Below are 19,805 nucleotides of genomic sequence, written 5' to 3'. Positions count from 1 at the left end.
TTCAAGCTTCCCATACATCTTCTTCCACTCTTCCTCCACAAAATCTCCAATCGAACAAAGAAAACTGCTCATACATTCAGATTGTTTTACAGCCTCACACCATCATATTCAGATAATTTAATTTATTATTGACTTAAAAAAAAACCAATTAATTTCAAAGTCAAGGTGACCTGGCTGTGATCCATTACTTGATCATGCAACTGGAGGCCAAGTTTTGATTGTGTGTGACGTGACAAATATCACTAAAACTAGTGGATCCTACACTTTAGTGAGAGGACAAAGTAAATTTATTCAAAGGTGCTGTGGCATGTCAATCTTTAATTTAATTCCTCAGAGAGTTTGCTATTGTATTCTGAGAAATCTGTTGTTAATAGATAATCGAAGGGGAATTTCCTTGTTCCCTTTGTGTACCACATAAGATTAATGATGTTTAATTTTCAAAACAGCTTTCAGGGATTTTTTTATTTTTTTGATATGTAATCATATGTAATAATACGTTTATCTTTCAACACAGCACAGTTGTGACACAATCGTTTTATTTATTATTTATTATAGCTGATTAATTTATTATATTGCTGATTATTATAGCTGATTAACCACTTAGATGATTTAGAATATCTCTCACTTATATCAACTTTTTAAATGTGACAATCTGCTGGTTTCAGAGTCATACTGTCAGGAGAGGCACCTTAAAATAATTTGGAAAAAGGTGCACTAATACACACTTTGCAAAGACAATTACTAACCGCCTTAAAATTCCTATAAACGCACATTAAAACAAAACTGACCAAAAATCTAACCCAAGGCCCCTTTTAGTTACTAAGGGGCCCCCTCAGAGTCTAAGATAACCACTGGCAGGTTTCCCAGGTAAGCCAGCCATGGCCTTCACATGGCTATTAGGCTAAATCCTCACTGTGATTAGTCATAAACAAGAGTCTTTTCGGAGCTTTAAGGGGCTTATTTGCAGTGATAAATGAAATGATTTAACTTTTTTGTCTGCTGCCCTGACAGATTATTTGTCCGTCCTGTAAACAGTCCAGTTGAATCTGGCATTGTTTTCTCCTGTATTGTTGGTTTACGGTCAGAGCAGCAGTCAATGGGCGGGGGCAGAGCCCTGCAGCTCCAGCTCAGTAATGATGAGTGACAGGAGGGCGGGTCCAATCAGAGAGGAGCCTGAAGCTTTTAAAGCCGTCAGACGCTGCAGCTTCTGGTCTGAGCCACCTGTGGCGGGAGACAGCGAGTGGACCGACATCAAAACCGAGACGATCCGGGACTTCATCAGCAGCTGGTCCACACGAGAACATTTTGACAAAGTCACAGCGGAGACCTGAAACATGTTTCTCACTTTTCTGCCTGTTGTGTTGCTCCTGGCAGCTCTCGACGAAGGTGAGTTAAAGTTGACGTCTCCACAGTTTGTGCTGTTTATAGCTCCACTCATTTCTCTCGACATAACATCAAAGAGTGGAAATAGATTTTCAGGGAAGTTTTTTTTTTTTTACTAGCAAAGATTTACTCCTGTAACCTTTATAACACCCTGAGAAGCTTTTTCTTTTAAACAAAAACTCAAACAAACTGAAAAAAAAAAAATTCTCTTATAACAAAACTATTACTGTCAGAATGTCACGTCTGTCGAAAATCGCATTTATACACATTTGGTATTTTGCACATGTAGTAAATACGTTTTTATCGCTCTTCATCTCCTTTTAGTACATTTTAATTATCGGTTTGAATTATGGTACATCACTCAACTTGTGTTTAGTTTTTTATATCTTGTACAAATATCACTAGTGTTTCTTACAATACATAATCTCATTCCTAGAACTTTTATTAACTTGCATACATTTCCTTTTATCTGTGATGGTTCGTTATTTGTTGTACTTTGTGTGAAAAGGGAAATACATGTATTTTTAAGGTGCAGGTGTGTTTCCTTTCTTTACTGACAACAGTACATGTTGGAAAACCTAACATCATGCCGGCAAATATTTAGGCCTGTTCTTGCCTCCTGAGGGAAGGAGTGAAATGTAAATGTGATGTATAGTAAAGCCAATCATGGCATATTCATCTGTATATTACACACTCTCTCATAAGTAAACTCTGCATTTTATTTTAGGAAAATTCAGTAGCTATGGCTGCTCCTCCCTCATTATTGACTACTATGGATGGTCATTAGAATCATTTTTTGGTAATCTAGACATTGAAAGTCAGTAAATCCGGCTGGTAGAACCATGGAAAGAAAGCTTTATCTTGCAATTTGAGCGCACATATGTCCAACTGAGAGAAATAACACCACACTTCACTTTGTTTTCTGAGTGTGGTGCTGATATATTTCCCACCTGCCCATGTACTCTGTGTGTGCATGGGCAGGCGGGAGAATCAGAGAATCTCTCTGATCGGACTTGAACAGCAGTAATTCATATTTAAAAGTTTTGGACCAAATTTCCTCACAGTTACATACTGTCGCTTCAATTGAAAGAGATACCCGATCCCATGTTGTTTATCCCATTCAGTTTTTTTTCTCTACTCATTCATGGGGGGGTTTCCCCATGGTTTTAAACCCTGATTCACTGCTCCTTCAGTGTGACTCAAAGCTCCCTGGGGGTGGACTAATGCCAGTAGGGAAGCATTGGTCAAAAAACAACAACTGGCTCCCTGAAGCACAGCACACTCCAGACACAAAGTTTGTTGTGTGTGTCTGTAAGCAAGACACCCTTGAAAGTACACTGAAGCTGCCTGAGGATTTCTGATGAACTGTCCACTGTACACTGCATCACTAAGTTTAGCTGCAGATAGTGGGCCATTCTGAAGTGCATCTTTGTGTTTGAAGTTTCCCATATGAAGACTGAGAGTCAGTCACTGTCATGTGATGGTGCCTTGCTGCAAGCCTGTAGGCTGTTTGTGCGTCACTACTCCTGTGTTCTGTTCTATAGCTGTGCAGAGGTAGAGCCACATCAAGGAAGACTGCAGCATGATGGAAGCTCCAGTCTGGTGCTTGGCCAAGTGTGTCTAAAGTAGCAGCAAAAGAGTCCAGATAAAAAGATCTCGCAATTTTGAGCCAAATTTTCTTCTGCCCTTCATAAGAAGTCTTTCAGGAAAAAAGGAACAGACCACTTTAAATGCCTGACTATCTTCTCACTCTTTTCCTCTGCTGCAAATTCCTCTTAAGCCACATGCAGTTGTCATGCCATGTTTTGCTGGATAGTCATCATTTGGTCAAACTTGAGAAGGGGTTTAGTTTAGGAATGTAAATGACTGCTGCAACAAACAGCCATTTTTTTTGGCATCAATATCTATCAATGTTATAAGTGGGAGAAGTACTGGAAGAAGTTAATTTCAGTGTGTTTCTGCCTAAAATTGTTAATTGATCTTAGTTTCCCCATTAAAAAGGCTTTAACATGTTGCTTTTACAGTACATCCACTTTTTATGGAGGCTTGTTGTTGTTTTCCCTGCTGTTTCTTCCCGTCCCTTTCTCCTTCCGTTGTTCCATCCCTGCTGTATCCTGTTGGATTAGACCTGCTCCAGGGCAGTAAATCTCACTCTGTAATTGGAAAGCTTGTGCTGGCGGAGCTTTAATTGGATATGATATGTGCAGAGGCTCTGTGAGTGAGCTCCTTCTCCTGGGAGCCATCTGTTACCTCCAAGTCACAGTACAAGAGTTCTGCTTGCTCAGATATAGAAAGCTCATTTCTGTCTGCATCCGCCTGTTGAGGATGATGCTTAAACTGGAGACTGTCTAATGAGAGAGGAACCAGAGAAAATGCTCCCAGCACGGCATGCAGCAGAGACTGGGGTAACATATCAGATCAGCTTTTTTTATTTTGTCTGCGATGATGTATGTGTCCTGAAGAAGAGATTGTCAAAACAAGCATGGCTTTCTTCCCTGTACTGAGATAGCATGTTTTGTACTCGTGTCTACATGTGTGTGTCAGGCTGTAAGTCTGTCTCGACAGCAGCAGGAAGAACCAACGTCTTAGCCGAGATAAGGTTTATGTGAAAGTTCAGATGAAGATGAAAAACGTCTTAGCAGGGTAGAGTGTTGGGACATTCTTTATGCTCAGTTACCACTGTTAATCATAGACCAAATTGGTCTTGTATTAATACATTTTGGATCATGGGAAACTATGACAATTAATAATTTGAACAAGAACAAAGGCCATTAATACATATGCATTGCTAACTACCTGTCAGTAGCCCAGATGGGGGCCTGGTGGATCAGTGGTAGAGCATTGGGTTAAGAAGCTGAAGGCTGCAGGCTCAAATCCCACCCCACCAGGGGGGGCCCCGCCCAACCACCATTGGCCACTCTGGTGCTATTTAAATAAATAACCCTAAACATATTATTCCTAAAAATGAAAATAAATTGTAGAATTATTTGTATTAAACATGTGAAAACCTTTTTTGTGCATGTGTATCATGTGTAACATTGGGACACATTTATTTGCTTTGCACTAATGTGAAGAGATTAAGCATGGGTTTGCCATATTACTCAATTTTCAACACAGGTTAAGATAATCCAATCTAATTCAGTATCCCTGCAATAAATCATACTTTCACAAACAAAATGTTTAAAATAGGATGCACTTTGGAGTGATGTTGAAATATACTTTTTATACTGTGAGTGGTTTTCTTCACCACACATTACATAAGCAGGGGAGATCAAACAAAAACAGCTTTAACAACAATAACAACCTCCCATCATCAGCATTGTGAAACCAGGGATTGATTGCATTGATGGTTAACTAATGCAATGCTAGTACAGGACAAAGTGTAAGTTCCTTAATCTGAAAATTATTTTCTTACATGCCAAACATGCCAGACAATTGTGAAAAGCAGCCATCACTATATCCTAAAGGCATGGTGCAGTCAACCTGATGATGGACTGTTGGGAATGACTTAATGAGAATTAAAGTTCCCAAGGTGGAGGTGGAGCAGCATCAGCTTTGGTCTGACCTGTGTGTATCTGTGAGGTTTGTTGTATCATGAGGTTTGTGAAACAGGGGATGGATATTAAATACCAGAAAGTCATATGACAGAAATATTCATTAGGAGTGGGACTTATAAGAAGCTAAAAAGTATAGTCCAGTGTGCCTCCAGCTTTTCTTTGATCAGCTTGTTTACTACAGGATCTCTGACACACAGGAACTCCACACACACCTCATATCACTATACTGAAAGTCGGGACTCCGCAGGACATCTCTGTCTAATGACATCCTGACTTTTGGCCTCAGGATCTTCCTGATTGTTGGGTCACAACCTGGCAGTTCATCTCCTTCTCTCTGTGTGTTCTTTAATCTAGTCCATCTTTCTTGCTGTGTGTCTGTATGTGATAAAGAACAATATCAGAAACACACTTTCCCTTAATCCTCAAATGAACTATATCATGGGAGCACTGAGAAATGAAGAGAGTTTGTCTGGAGCTCTGAGGACAAAACAGGATCCATACTAGGAAACAGCATCCCTGGCCCACGGATGTGTCATAACTAGAGACAAGGATTTGTTCTTGGGAGTGGCAGTGTGGGCAGGAACTTGAGCATGCATGTTTAGAGAATTGGATCTGACAGTCAGTTATAAGCAGGTACTATACAGGAGTGTTATTGTGTTGCATGAATAAAAATCCCCTGAAGTGGAGCATTAAGCTGAAATACAAGCATCAACACCAAAGTCTGGCCCTGTCTATATTTCACTGTGCTTCTGTTACTGTTAGTGATCTCATGTGAGGTGAAGCTTTGACAGCTGGAAGCAGACATGTGCTTGGCAACAAATGCCACACTGCACTTGTTTCATTTTTTAAGTGGCTTCAGTACAGCGATATTTTATCAAACCAAGTAGCAGGCACTTTTAAAAGACTTGGACCAAAGGACTAGCTCTCAGTAAGTAAAGCCGGACCTCCTTATCCACATCCTTTTGAGTCTGTGTCCACAGGCCGACCTTAGAGCCACTCGTCACCCTGCCTGGCCTAGTCATCCCTTTTGTGTCTACAAGGGATTATCTAGCTCTAGGTTAAATCCTTAAAGACAATCCCCCCCCCCCCCCCACCCACCGTTAGACTTTTTGGCAGAGAGCTCTCAATAACTTTGCTGTTAAAACTGTGTTCCACTAACTGACTGTCTGTTTATCTTATAACATAACAGCTTGGAAAGGTGAACTGGCAGCAAAGTCAAATAACAGAAGCTAAAAATTTTCTGTTCTGTATCAGCAGTATGAACAATTCTGTATCAATCTCTGACCTGACTTGGATGTCACAGGCGCTCTGTAAAACTTGGCCACTGTTGATTCTATGTGCGTTTGTTTATGGCTGTCATTTCTATTTAAATGAAGAAGCAGGTTTAAACTTTCTATGTGTAAATAAACATCACTATGAAAATGACATTGGAAGGAGAACCACAGTGTTTGTTCTTCTTAAGCCGCGTACACAAGGCCTCTTGTATGTGACAGTTACCCTTTGTCAATTTACTTCCCCCTGTGTCCATAAATAGATTCTAGGGTTTTGTGTAATTTAGATATGAGTTCAGAAATAACTCAGCATAGAGACATGACATGTTTGAGGTCTCAGCATCGTCAGCATCCTCTCATCAACAGTTACAGGGAAGTGTAGAAGAGTGGAATTTTAACCCATACTGTAAAACTAACCTCATATCAGCCTTTGTTTGTAGGCTAATTACAAAAATATAGAGAACTTCAAAATGTCATGACACACAAATACTTGTTTCCCACTGTCAGTGCCGTAAGACTGTATATGATGTGTAATTTTCACATCACAGATAGATTGGCTGCCTATCCAGGGTGTAGCATGCCTCTTGCCCAATAACAGCTGGGTAGGTTCCAGTCCTCCCGTGACCCTGAACAGGATAAGGCGTTGGATGGATGGATGGTTTATGTGCTTTTGTGCTGTCGCAATATTGTCAGCTGAGGTAGTAGTAGGTGATTTACTGTTTGGGACCTTTGAAGGTGTGAAAGTACACCATTAACTCATTAGCGCCTATTTTTTACATACATTTGCTAAATAATATAAATTAATTCAGATAATTCAGATTTAATACGCAATCAGAGCAAAGTTTACCCTTTTACTTGTCATTAGCTGCCCGAGGGTTGATTGCTTATTTGTTAAAATTAGTTTCCAAAGTGTAGCACTCCTGGCTACCGGTTGGCACAGACACTTGTGTTTTTCTTGGCACCCATTTAGTAAAGTTTGCCAAGTCACACACACCTGAATAATCCACAGGATGGAGAGTAAACAGAAACTGGCTGCCCACTTTCAATAAAGCAATAGAAATCTTAAAGACTAAAACTAAAATGTCAAGATGTGGGGGCAGATAAAACAAGTGCCTGTGGGATTCTAGTAGAATGCAAAGTGTGTGGGAATGAGGTACACAGTGAAATGTTTAACCTTCAGCTCAGTTGTTCATGGAAACACACAAAACCTTGCATAGTATACTGTAAAAACAATGTAACACACAAAGAACGTAATAAAAGCAATAAAAGCAGGACCAGTTATATCTGATTTAAGAGGTTTTTCATTAATCTTTCTTTCAAATCAACTAGAAAGATTAGCCCGTAGCTCTTAAGTCTTACTCTAGAGGATCTCACTGTAGCCCAGCTCTGCCACTCCCTAATTTTATCGCTATTAAAAACATTGTCCATGACTATATATGTTTTCCCACCCTTGGTCACTTTGGTCCTTGACTGTGAAATGCCTCATTCTGATTATAGTGTGTGTGTACATCAGATATATTATATCCATAAAAATACGTTGGTGGAGCCTGCATTTTTTTTAATTTTGTATCTTTACATAAGTGCTAGTGACTAAGTGATAAAGACTTTAGGTTATAAAGGACTTTGATCAAACAGAAAATATTCAAATTATGTTCAGGATCTGATATTATTCTTGGTTTTCAAACCACTTCCTTATGCTTTTGAGATGACTTACTGGTAAAAAAAAGTTTGTGTAAGGCGTCCACTGATCTGCCTCGTAGGTGTATGTTCTCTCTCTGGGGCTGTGCTTGTAATTATTCAAAGCATACAGATGAGGAGCTGAGGTAAGCAGGCTAAACCATTATGAAAGACCACCTACTGTTTGTAGCACTCTTCAAGTAACTGTTTGGCTTCCTCTGTTGCCCCATAAACAGAAAGTGGAGAGTGGGAGCAGGCGTAATGGAAACAGACAACAGCACACTGTACAAATAGGAGGCAGCTTGTACTTTTAAAATGGCCAAATGCAGTTGGGAAACTATGTGACAGACATCTAGGTAAACAGCTGTCACTTATATTTTCCATTATCTGATTGTTAAGACGCAAGTTATTGCCGTCTGTGATTACAGCTTACACTCCTCAAAACCAAATAAAGGTGATAGATAAAGGTGACTACTAAGCCAGCACAAGGATACAACATAGCAAAGCTAAAATCTTAATTCTGAGAGGGAGCAATTTCATCAATATTTGTGTTTATATTCAGTTACAGTTTAGTATACTACTAGAACAGTATACTACTGTAATTTATAAATATAAAGTACAGTAGTATTGTTAGAGAAATGCCTTACAACAAGCATCCTGTAAAGAGTGTACAATCTAGTTAGAGTTTAAACACTTGAATTCATTCATGATTCCCATTCCCATGATATGCTGTGATGTGAACACTATGCAGCTTAAATATGCTTTAAGCAAAATGAGTACTTGACTAGTTGATAAAACAAATACTTGCATGTCAAATATCTCCATTGTAGTGTAGTGTCTGCTTAAGGTGTAAATACTAGGTGATGATAAGTCAGTGCTGAACTACACCATGTGGCAAAAACAACACATGTTGGTTTAAAACCACATCACCTTATATGATCTTAGATCTTATTTTACATGTATCCTGAAGTATTTGTTTGTCAGAAAGTCAGACTATCATTTTTAAAGTAGTGCGGTTTTGTGGAGCTGTAGTACATATATACTTAATGTGTGTTGGTGTCTTGTTGATAGGACGTGTGAATATGCCAAGCTCAAACATTTTCAAATCCCACACATTACTAATTTAGGGAGTAACTTAACAGCATACTGTAAAGCTGTTTTTTCTTTTCTTTTTTTTCATTTCTGCTCTGGTGAAAACTTTCACTCCTTCAACACATCGAACCTAGATTTTCAGGAGCTTATTAAATTATAGTTTAGGTTCTTTTTAATTGTGGCTCCTTTGGACTTCATAGCAATTTGAGTGTGTGTTGTGCCCAAGAAAAGAGTGATGAGCTAATTATGTTTATTGTGCCTTTTTTTTTGACATTACGAATGACAGTGAACGTTACACCGACCCCAGACGCAAGCAACAGCACAACTACCGTTACACCGACCCCAGACGCAAGCAACAGCGCAACTACCGTTACACCCAGCCCAGACGCAAGCAACAGCGCAACTACCGTTACACCGACCCCAGACACTAGCAACAACGCAACAACCGTTACACCGACCCGAGACACAAGCAACAACGCAACTACCGTTACACCGACCCCAGACACTAGTAACAACGCAACAACCGTTACACCGACCCCAGACACTAGCAACAACGCAACAACCGTTACACCGACCCCATACAAAAGCAACAACGCAACTACCGTTACACCGACCCCAGACACTAGCAACAACGCAACAACCGTTACACCGACCCCATACACAAGCAACAACGCAACTACTGTTACACTGACCCCAGACACTAGCAACAACGCAACTACCGTTACACTGACCCCAGACACTAGTAACAACGCAACAACCGTTACACCGACCCCAGACACTAGCAACAACGCAACAACCGTTACACCGACCCCATACACAAGCAACAACGCAACTACCGTTACACCGACCCCATACACAAGCAACAACGCAACTACCGTTACACTGACCCCAGACACTAGCAACAACGCAACAACCGTTACACCGACCCCATACACAAGCAACAACGCAACTACCGTTACACCGACCCCATACACAAGCAACAACGCAACTACTGTTACACTGACCCCAGACACTAGCAACAACGCAACTACCGTTACACTGACCCCAGACACTAGTAACAACGCAACAACCGTTACACCGACCCCAGACACTAGCAACAACACAACAACCGTTACACCGACCCCATACACAAGCAACAACGCAACTACCGTTACACCGACCCCATACACAAGCAACAACGCAACTACCGTTACACTGACCCCAGACACTAGCAACAACGCAACAACCGTTACACCGACCCCATACACAAGCAACAACGCAACTACCGTTACACTGACCCCAGACACTAGCAACAACGCAACAACCGTTACACCGACCCCATACAGAAGCAACAACGCAACTACTGTTACACTGACCCCAGACACTAGCAACAACGCAACTACCGTTACACTGACCCCAGACACAAGCCACAACACAACTGCCAACACCCTGACCACACACACAAGCAGTGCAGCAAGTACAGGTCCAGTGACTCCAGAAAACTCTACGGCTGTTCTAACTACAACTGCAGCAACAACGTCTACTACTAACACTACTCATGAGACTCCTGCATCCACAACCACGGACTCATCCACCACCAGCACAAACACAACACTAACAGTGGGACCCTCACGCTCTTCACCTGCTTCCAACTCCACCGCCAGCTCTGTCCCTCCAAACACCTCCACAAGCAGTAGTACTGTCCCCTCCACTGAAAATACCACTACCCTTAGTCCCTCAACAACAACCTCCAGAGGTAGGACCAACAGACATGCTGACATGTTTTTTATTTACCAAAAATGTAGTATAACTAGCAGGTGAGATTGAAATCAGTAAGATCAGAAGTTGTAAGATGTTTATGTTGGTGCTTCTGAATTCTATCCTTTTTAGTGCTTGATTGTAAATGCTAAATGTTGGATATTATTTGATTAAAATAGTACCAATGGTCAAATTGATACACAATTTCCAGTCTGTACAATTTGTTTGTGTAAGCTGAATTCAACAGGGATATACAAGGTAGGAAATGGATGCTATGAACATGGTCTGCAGTGATTTTATTTATATATGATCTGTAGTTAAGGGGCTATAGATTGAGGATGTGCTTTTAGGATTCTAAGTAAATCCAAGGCAGTTTTTGAGAATGTTCAGCTTTTTATTTGCACAATTTGAGTTTTACGCAAAAAAACCAACAAAATATGTTTATTTTTTCCCTTTGAAACTGTGTGTAAAAGTTACAGCCCTAGGTGCAAATGTTGGCAGCACTATTTGTTTAATTCTCTATGTGATCTTAAATATGTTTGATGGTACAGATACTTCAGCGATTACCACTTTGACTAATGCTACTGAACCACCAAGTGAAAACACAACACCCTCCCTCACCTCCACCATCACTGCCACCACCAACAACTCCACCACATCAGCCCCACCCATCCTGGGTTTGTAACTTTTTCTCGATTGAATATTCTCGAGGTGTTTTTAGTTTTTTTTTAGCAACTAATGTCTATAGTAGGTGAATTTGTCAATCAGAAAAATGTAACTGAAGAACAAAATACCCTGATTAATTTCTTTGGTTAGAATAGGTTCTTAGGACACACAAGGATCCACACTGCTAGATGTTTTTCTTTAATGCATTTATGAATGAGAAAAGGTTTGATACATAAGAAATTAAAACGTTTACATAATATTGATATATTAACTATGTATATATAAGGTGTCGCTCGTACACTAAAAGAATTATCTCATTATTATCAATCAGCAGCTCCTCTCCCCTCTATGAAGTATGATTGAGTTTCAGGTCATTGTTTGGCTGAAGTAATGTCAATTCTAAGTTAACAACTTGTTTCTGCTGTTCTCAGTTCTAATGAGAAGAATACACAGATGGACACTTGTTTAATGCATAATTCTTCTTCCATTTCTCACCAGTGTGTCCGTTGGTCTCTTGCCCACTTCAAAGCATCTGCCTCAATGGCACATGCCAGTGTCTCTCAGGTAGCTACCTGCTGAATGGTGTCTGCACACCTGGTGAGAACATAACATTTTATGTCAATTTAGATTAAAAAAATGATCTTAGCAGAGATATTAATTGCTTTATTTTCTTCCCTTTCCATCTTCACTCAGCCCAAGTTTTCCCAGGCCAGCTTCATTTGAACTTGACATTTGTTGCTCAAATGAGCAACAGGTCCTCTGCAATATTCCAGTCGACAGCAGCAGAGATCTCAGCAGCGGTAGGTTCAGAAACCATTTTGACGGGTTATTGTAAGTAAGTGGGCATCTGTCGTTAAACAACTTTTTTTTCGGTTTCATAGCTCAGGGATGCCCTCAAAAGTCAGTTGGGGTATATACGGTCCGATGTTGTGCAACTTGAGTGAGTACTTTTTCTTTCTCTCCATCCACAAAGGAATCACATCACATTTCACTAATGACTTGCTATGTCCTCTGTGTTTCTTGATATTCTTCTAGAAAAGGAAGTGTCAGAGCAACTGTGAATAACATCTTTGAAAACAGCGAGGCCACTCAACAGTCTGTCGATCAGGCCATTAATAAAACTATAGCCATACAATCCAATTCCGGTGGATTTCTGGCTCATGCAACATATGCAGGTATTTACTGCTAGAACATTAACAGTGTGGTGTGATTTTGGAGGGGAACCTGGCCTTTACAAACCACAGGTTATAGTGCATTATCGAGTGTTTTTCCCATGCACCAGTTTTTATATTCTCTCCGTCCCAGGTACAAACCTGTGTGAGGTGGAGCCATTACCTTGTGACGTCTCTACTACAACATGCCAAAACAGAGAGGGTCGGCCTGTTTGTGTGTGTAAAGAGGGATACATCTCTGTTGTGTACTCCAGTTCCAGTTGCAGGGGTAAAAACACCTATATATTTAAATCTCTTTATCAGTGCAGGTTTAAATAAGTAGTTTAGGATATAAGCTAGTATGGAAGTGAGTAAATTGTATGTTCGATAATTCTTTTTTGTACTGGTGCCATAGAACTATAGATATTTAAAGCTGCACTGTAACACAGATGACCCTCAATGACTGAGAACAAGTTTAAGTAAAAATTCACCAGCTGACCTACAGTTAAGCGAACTGTAACAAAATTTTCCTGTGTTCACTGTCATGCTTGTGTGTGAGAATGAGAAACAACCTCAAACTCCTAGACAAGGTCAAGAACTGTAGCCTTTTCTCCATGCCAACCCTTCACCCATTAATCATTTATCTCTCTAATTTATTCCTTTTTTAAGGGGTTGGTTCCCTGGAAACAAGTGAAAGAATTAGAGCTTTTTCCTTGTGTGGATGTTTGGGACCCTGTAGATCAGCTATAGGAAGAGCTAATGAAGAATAAGACCTTAAAAAATGCTGCATTGAGCCTTTTTCCCAAGAAAACATTACGTGCTTGTTTGTAATGGTTATTGTGCAGCTGACAAATGAGACTCTCATTGAGCTCTCAGTGTATGTGTAATCGGGCGTACAGCACTTCTCCATTTTGCATGACTGAATTTTAAATTGTAGCTTATTATACTTATGTTTTATTGTCATTATGTGGAACTTTGTGTGTAAGCAAACGTGTTTCTTTTTGTAGCGTGTCCAAGTGGGCAGAGAGCAGTGGGAAACAACTGCCAACCGTAAGTATACAAATTAAAAATGTTCTCAGAGGTTAAGGTCAGGTGTGCGCTACCTGTGAAATACAGTGTGTGGTGAGTAGTAGTAGCAATGTGAAGTTATTGGCTCCCCCATCTGGACCAGTGGCATGAAATGTGAATATTGGTGCGTTTAACTGTTCTGTTTTGTTTCAGATGTGCATTTGGATATGCTGGGTTCAACTGCAATGACTGTGAGTAACATTTTCTGCAACAAAAGCTGTAGTATTAGTAGTAGTGAAGCTGCAAACATTTAAATATGACATCATGTGTGTCTTTCCAGCTGCTCTGCTAGCAGTGGTGGTCATCTCCTGTGTTCTTGGAGGAATTCTTCTAATCATTATCCTGGCTTTGCTTATATGCTGCTGCAAGTGAGAATATAAAAACCTTTTCCAGTCATAGCACTGATTAGTTTTTATTTTACCTGGATTTTGTAATCAACATCTATAGTAGCTCACTGAAACTGACACTTTGAGGCACATTACCACTTTTTACATGGCTTTTAAATTGGTCACACATAGACATGATGACTTTTAAAAAACTTGTGTAATTTCCTAAAACTGTAGAGCAGTTTTTAGCCAGCATTATTAAAAATATACATTACACATTAGATATTCTTTACTGTATGACAGCACCTCAGTCAGTGGGTGTTTGTTGAGGGTTTTGTACAACAAGTGAGTTGTGTTGCACAAAAAAATTATATATATTTGCCATTCTGTAATAAAGCCATATAAATTATTAGGTACATTCATTGTTGCTGTCAAAATGCCAGATTATATAAGATTTTCTTCCTTTTGCTACGTTTCGGTCATGAAATATGTTTACATGTAACTTGAATGGTGTTAAGGTTAACAATAAAAATGTTCTGGAGTGTGGATTTACATCAACAGAACAAATAGATACTGTACATGAAATGAAAATATTTAGAAACATAAAATTACAACAAGGTTATCCTTTAAGTAGTTCCTGTCATTATACGTTGCTCTGTCTTTATACTTCAGGAGAACATGTTCAAAGGACAAGCCCGACTATAGCAGTAGCCCATATTCTTCAGGTGGTGTAACCCAGCCCTGGCCCACTGGAGCCACCTCTATCCCACGTGCCAGCACTAAATGGGATTCCAGCCCCTCCATAGAAATGACAGAAGGAGGCAGCACTCATGCCTTGGTGGATAAAAAACAAAGTAACGGAATGGTGAGTCATCACAGATGTTTCTCTTTTGTCTGAATCACTTCCCACTAATACCACAGTCTTGCTTAGTGTCATTCACTAAACAAGCCTGTAACTTGATCAGTATTTCCCGGACATCTTGCCTTCAGATGGCATCTGCTTATTAATTTTCAACCCACCTGATAAGAATGGATTTGGTCTTTTGCAGGTGAAAAAAAAATCAGGTCTAGCTTAAAAACTAGTCAAAGTTTTTTGAATTTGGCCTTGAAACTGTTGGTTTTATTTCCATATAACCATTTACTCAGCACACTTTTACTAATTACATTTAAGTTTGTAGGCAGACTCTGCTACACACTGAAACACAGTCTATATCAGATAGCTTAGTTTTACCATTGACTTACAGATGTTTTTTTACCAGCAAGTAAACCAATCCATGCTCAGTGGGTACCTAACATTTTTATGTCACTTTTAGTATGTATAAACTAGTATTTCTAACCCCATCATGTAGAATATAGTAATATCATACACGTAGTTCCCTCCCATGCTCTTTGCTTTGCCTGACTCCCAGTATGTTGATTTAGGGCTTTCAGCTGAAGCATAAAGGATGGAAAAAGGTAAGGCTTTGCTTTTAGATTCTGATTTTCCTTGGTGTGCCCTTGCTGATGATTTGTCCAGGCCACAAAGACAATTATGGTGGTGGGGTTTCCTGGTGAGCAGATGCTTCATAAAAGAGATGTCTGATTATTGTCGGAAGTAGTTAGCTTTCATCTTCCTTCTAAACTTAGTGAGTGACATTTCAAAGAAAATGAGCTGTTGCTAGTTTTGGTTGTATCCATCAAGAGTTTCTCCTTTCCACTTCAAGCTTGGCTTAGCATTGATGTGTGTCTGTGTGTGTGTCTGTGTGTGTAAACATTTGTAACATTTCCTACAGTAACATTGACTCTTTCTACTGACATTTCAGTCGGGATCGTATGACGTCAACCCAGAAACAATGAAGACCTTCAAAGGTAAAAATCCGTCCCGATACTCCTATCTGGTACAAGGCCACGAGAACCCCTACTTCCTACCAGGGGATGAGAAGAAAAACTGAAAAAAAAAAAAAAAAAACAGCTGCAGCTGGTGATTAAGTTCATGTATAAGTGAAGAACCTGGCATCAAAAAGTAGTTACTGATTTGAAACTCTGGGATCACTGACACATTTCCTGAGCCAGAACAGGTTATTTATACTTTTGTTATCTGTCATAAACTAATGACAAACCAATAAGAATATTTCTTACTGGGAAACAGCAACCAAAAAGATTAATTCATACAAATGAACATTGGAAGGAAGAATGTGCATAATGTCTGTTCTTGATTTTAACCAATAGATGTCACTGTTGCTTAGTAAAGTGCTCCTTTTTAGTAAGGCTTTTTATACTTCAAAAATGATTCTGTAGTTGTTTAAAATTAGCTTCTCATACTTCTAATTGCACTAAAGTGTAGTAAGTTTACCACCAATCTCCATCTATAATCAAATATAAATTGATTGTGGGCTGTCTGAGAAGCTAATATTTAATACTGGATGTGTAACGGGGCTGGATCCCTGGTTGGGGGTATTTTAAAGAGATTTATATTATAGCTGTTGAGTACTTGTTTGTTGAAGCTGCACTTGCAAAATGTGCCTGTTTTAACGGTCTGTTGGGCAAAAAGTAAAATTGGTGATGAAGTCTCCTTCTGGTTGTGCCAATTATCACGTGTATACACAACTCATATTTATCCTTGTGTGTTTGAGACAGTGCACTATTTCTAAATGTGTGAAGTTTTTATAAATTATTGAAGAACTGTTGCCAGAGAGAGTGTGTGTGTGTGTGTCTGTGAGTGTGTGTGAGTGTGTGTGTTTGTAGGCACGCAATGGAAATAAAATCATTTAAGCAATGCAGTTCTGATTATTGTGTGTAGTTTTCAACAGCTTTTTAATTTAACATTTCATGCTTTTACACCTATTTGTGTCATCTTGTGGAGCAACGGGCACTTGATTCACATCTAATTTAAAGACTTGAAATGGCTGTTATGTGACTTTATAATGTAGGTAGTACTGCTTGGGACTGACGATGCTTCCCAAAGGTGGTGTATTTTTGTGTTTCAGAAGCACACATCCACTTACTTATTATTGAAATGCCCATGTACTTAGACTCCTGATACAGTGATTTATTTATTGTTTATTGTTAGACACAATTTTCTTTTCTCCTTTTTCATTTTCCTTTTCTCAGATGTGTGTCTTTTGTTTTGAAGGAATGATTTTACTACTGCGACGTATTAATTCACCCACTGAGAACTGGAATCAGGAGCCCAACACAATTAGCAAGCGATTGATAAGAGACAAACAGAATATAGTCAAAAGTAGCGCTTCCCGATAAACACATTTTGGAGCTTAACTTCTTTATGACACAGCAGCTACATCGGTCACGGATTTTTTTCTCAAAGTGATGCACACATTGATACAGGGTTACGCTCTTTGAGCTTGATACATGCACAGATGCTTCAGTTTTGTTTCACCCATCACTAGGCACTAGGTCACTGGAACAGACTGTGGTTGTGGCAAACAATGTACAATTGAGAAAGGTTTAAACTTACATATATAGGCTACAATTGTGTGTGTAGCATCCTGATGTGTTGCTTACTGTAATATCAGTGCAGGTTAAAGGTCAGAATTTAAGTCTTATGTTTCTGTGAATATAATTTCAAACAGACTTCACTAGGAAGATGGAGAGTGTTCTTTGACGGTCTGTAGCAGCTTCTTAATGCTCGCATCTGATTAAATCTTGATTTATCATCAATTTAATGTAGTTGGGCCAGTGTTGCAAGCTGGTTTTGTAACAACATAAAGATATTTTTCCTTCAACTTATCCAGAATGTACCGCACCGGTCCTTGAAATACATTTGATTACATTATTATATCAACACTAACATAATCTCTCTAAAGCTGTTTAATATATCTTGAACTCATGATGTAACAACAACAGGGACAAATGTTTAGACTCAGGTCATGGTTTTCTTCTTCTGCCATGTTCATATTATTATGAGCAATTGAGATCACTGCATACTGCTATATTTTTTTTCAAAAGCATTGAGGCAACTAGACTGAGAATCACATGCTCACACAAACATCAAGCCACTGAGCATCTGAGCATTTTAATGATCATAGATTAGATAATTAGGCAAAATTGTCTGTACGATTTGATGCTGTTGACCCAGTTGTAACTTGTAACTAGTTAGTTTTTTATGTTTTGGTCATTTACATTTAGTGGGCTTAATCATAATTCCAGTGTAAAGGGGCTTGGTGGAAAAAGAAAAGCAAGGTTCTATAGTTTCCATTTGACAGTGACACTGTGAAATTAAAGATATGATAAATTCCTCTACACACCTCACACAGTGAACTACTCTTAATGCCTCTCTCTGTTAGTCAGGGCAGCGCTTCTCATCTGTGAAGAAATGCATTGTACTTTGTACCCATTACCAGCCTGCTAAGTCCTAAGTGTCTGATGCAGCACATCCCATCTGCCCACAGGCTCAGCTGACTGATCGATAGACCACTTAGCGGCCGTGAGCTACACATCCCAGTCATTTGACCTGCTAGAACTGTGGGAATGAGCATGCAATTCAATAAGCATTGAGCCACTGAGACAGCTGAGCTGAACCGCCAACTTGAGGAACTTCCTTCTCCCTGAGAGGCAGAATTACAGACACGGCACAAATGAGTCATTTGAGGCATATTTAAAATGTTTATTTTTGTCAGCTTTTTAAATCTGTGTGTTTACTTTTGTTATTGTATGATTCTAAATTAAATATCTTTAAGTTTTTATCTGGTGCTTAGATAAAAAAACAAACAAACACAAAAACCCAGCACAAAACAAAAAATGAAAGATGTGGGCATTCTGTGCCCAAGGAATGTGGATAAATGAATAAAATAATAAACTGCATAAAATGAGTGAACATTTTTTAGTTAATTTTGAAAGCACAATCACACAGTAATTATAACACTAGAATACAGGAATATTATGTTTAGCTGTCCAACAGTGTATTCATATTAAATAAATGTGATCCAAAAAAGACACAGATTAGGTAATTTTAGACTTTTAACACTCACCAAATTACATATAAATACAGATTATTTGTACAGTAAAAGCCTATAAATAAATAAAAAGCACATATTACATTCCTGCCTACTTTAATTCATAATTAAGTTGTCCGTCTCATCCCCCCAGGACTCTGATCACAATATTTATTTTAATTATCCAAGTTTATATTCAAGTTCATACACAAAAATAACAAAAATCTCACTGGAGAATGTTATATTGATGATGTGAATGAGATCTTGGACATCAGGCCAAACAACAGACTGCATCATATAAACTGACTTTTTAACTGCAGCAGATGGAGACGATAGTTTGCAAACACTTAAGTTTACAATCCACAATTGCCAACAAAACAATCTAATAAATTTCCTGCCAAAAGGCCCACAAAGGGAGCTGAAGCCACCTGCTTGACTATTTTATTTCTGTGAATGAGCAGAAATGTGCCTGTTATCCTCCCCCCACCTCAGCTTTCTCTCCCTCCCTTCCTTTCTCTCTCTATTAAGTCACACAAAAGGGTGTAATTCACTTTCCCTAATGCAGCTCTGCAGCAGCCAGTGAAGTACATAAAATTATGAAACATTTCCCAGCAACCTCATGGATCTTGAATAACAGCTGCTAAAAGAAAAAAAAACTAAATTCCTCCATAGTGCTCCTCAATCTTGTGCCTGATATAATAATAACCAATTAGGCCACTTACGTTTGGTTTACCAATTATTTTACTGAAATGCAAATGCAAAGTTTATTCAACAATGTAGACCAACACAAATCTTGTATTATAGACTTTTTTCCTGTATACAAGAAAAACAACACATTTGATTTATTAAGGATTAATTAGGATTAAAGTTTGTTTTAATATATTTACATACAGTAAATATTTCTTTACTTATTTTTGGCCATGTTACTTGACATTTTTTTCTCTTT

At 39.0% G+C, this 19,805-nt stretch overlaps 1 protein-coding gene across 4 annotated transcripts; it reads left to right on the top strand.

The window, feature by feature from the left end:
- The first annotated feature begins 1,198 nt into the window (after positions 1-1,198).
- On the top strand, positions 1,199-18,733 carry si:ch211-198m17.1 (uncharacterized). 4 transcript variants are annotated; one of them, XM_067477946.1, is made up of 15 exons: positions 1,200-1,386; positions 9,267-10,715; positions 11,269-11,394; positions 11,882-11,980; positions 12,077-12,183; positions 12,265-12,323; positions 12,419-12,558; positions 12,689-12,823; positions 13,542-13,584; positions 13,756-13,793; positions 13,883-13,970; positions 14,601-14,793; positions 15,351-15,383; positions 15,731-15,776; positions 18,317-18,733. In XM_067477946.1, the coding sequence occupies exons 1-15, from the start codon at positions 1,335-1,337 to the stop codon at positions 18,328-18,330; spliced, it is 2,622 nt and encodes an 873-aa protein (XP_067334047.1). In that variant the 5' UTR covers positions 1,200-1,334; the 3' UTR covers positions 18,331-18,733. The 4 variants fall into 4 exon arrangements, with proteins under 4 accessions (XP_067334044.1, XP_067334047.1, XP_067334048.1 ...); XM_067477943.1 differs by lacking the exon at positions 18,317-18,733 and having other exon boundaries at positions 1,199-1,386; positions 15,731-18,307; XM_067477947.1 differs by lacking the exon at positions 15,351-15,383.
- Positions 18,734-19,805: the final 1,072 nt, after the last annotated feature.

Source organism: Channa argus, chromosome 15 (assembly GCF_033026475.1).
Source record: "Channa argus isolate prfri chromosome 15, Channa argus male v1.0, whole genome shotgun sequence".
Lineage (NCBI taxonomy): Eukaryota > Metazoa > Chordata > Actinopteri > Anabantiformes > Channidae > Channa > Channa argus.
The sequence above is the reverse complement of the archived record's forward strand: the minus strand, read 5'-3'. Positions and strand labels throughout refer to the sequence as shown.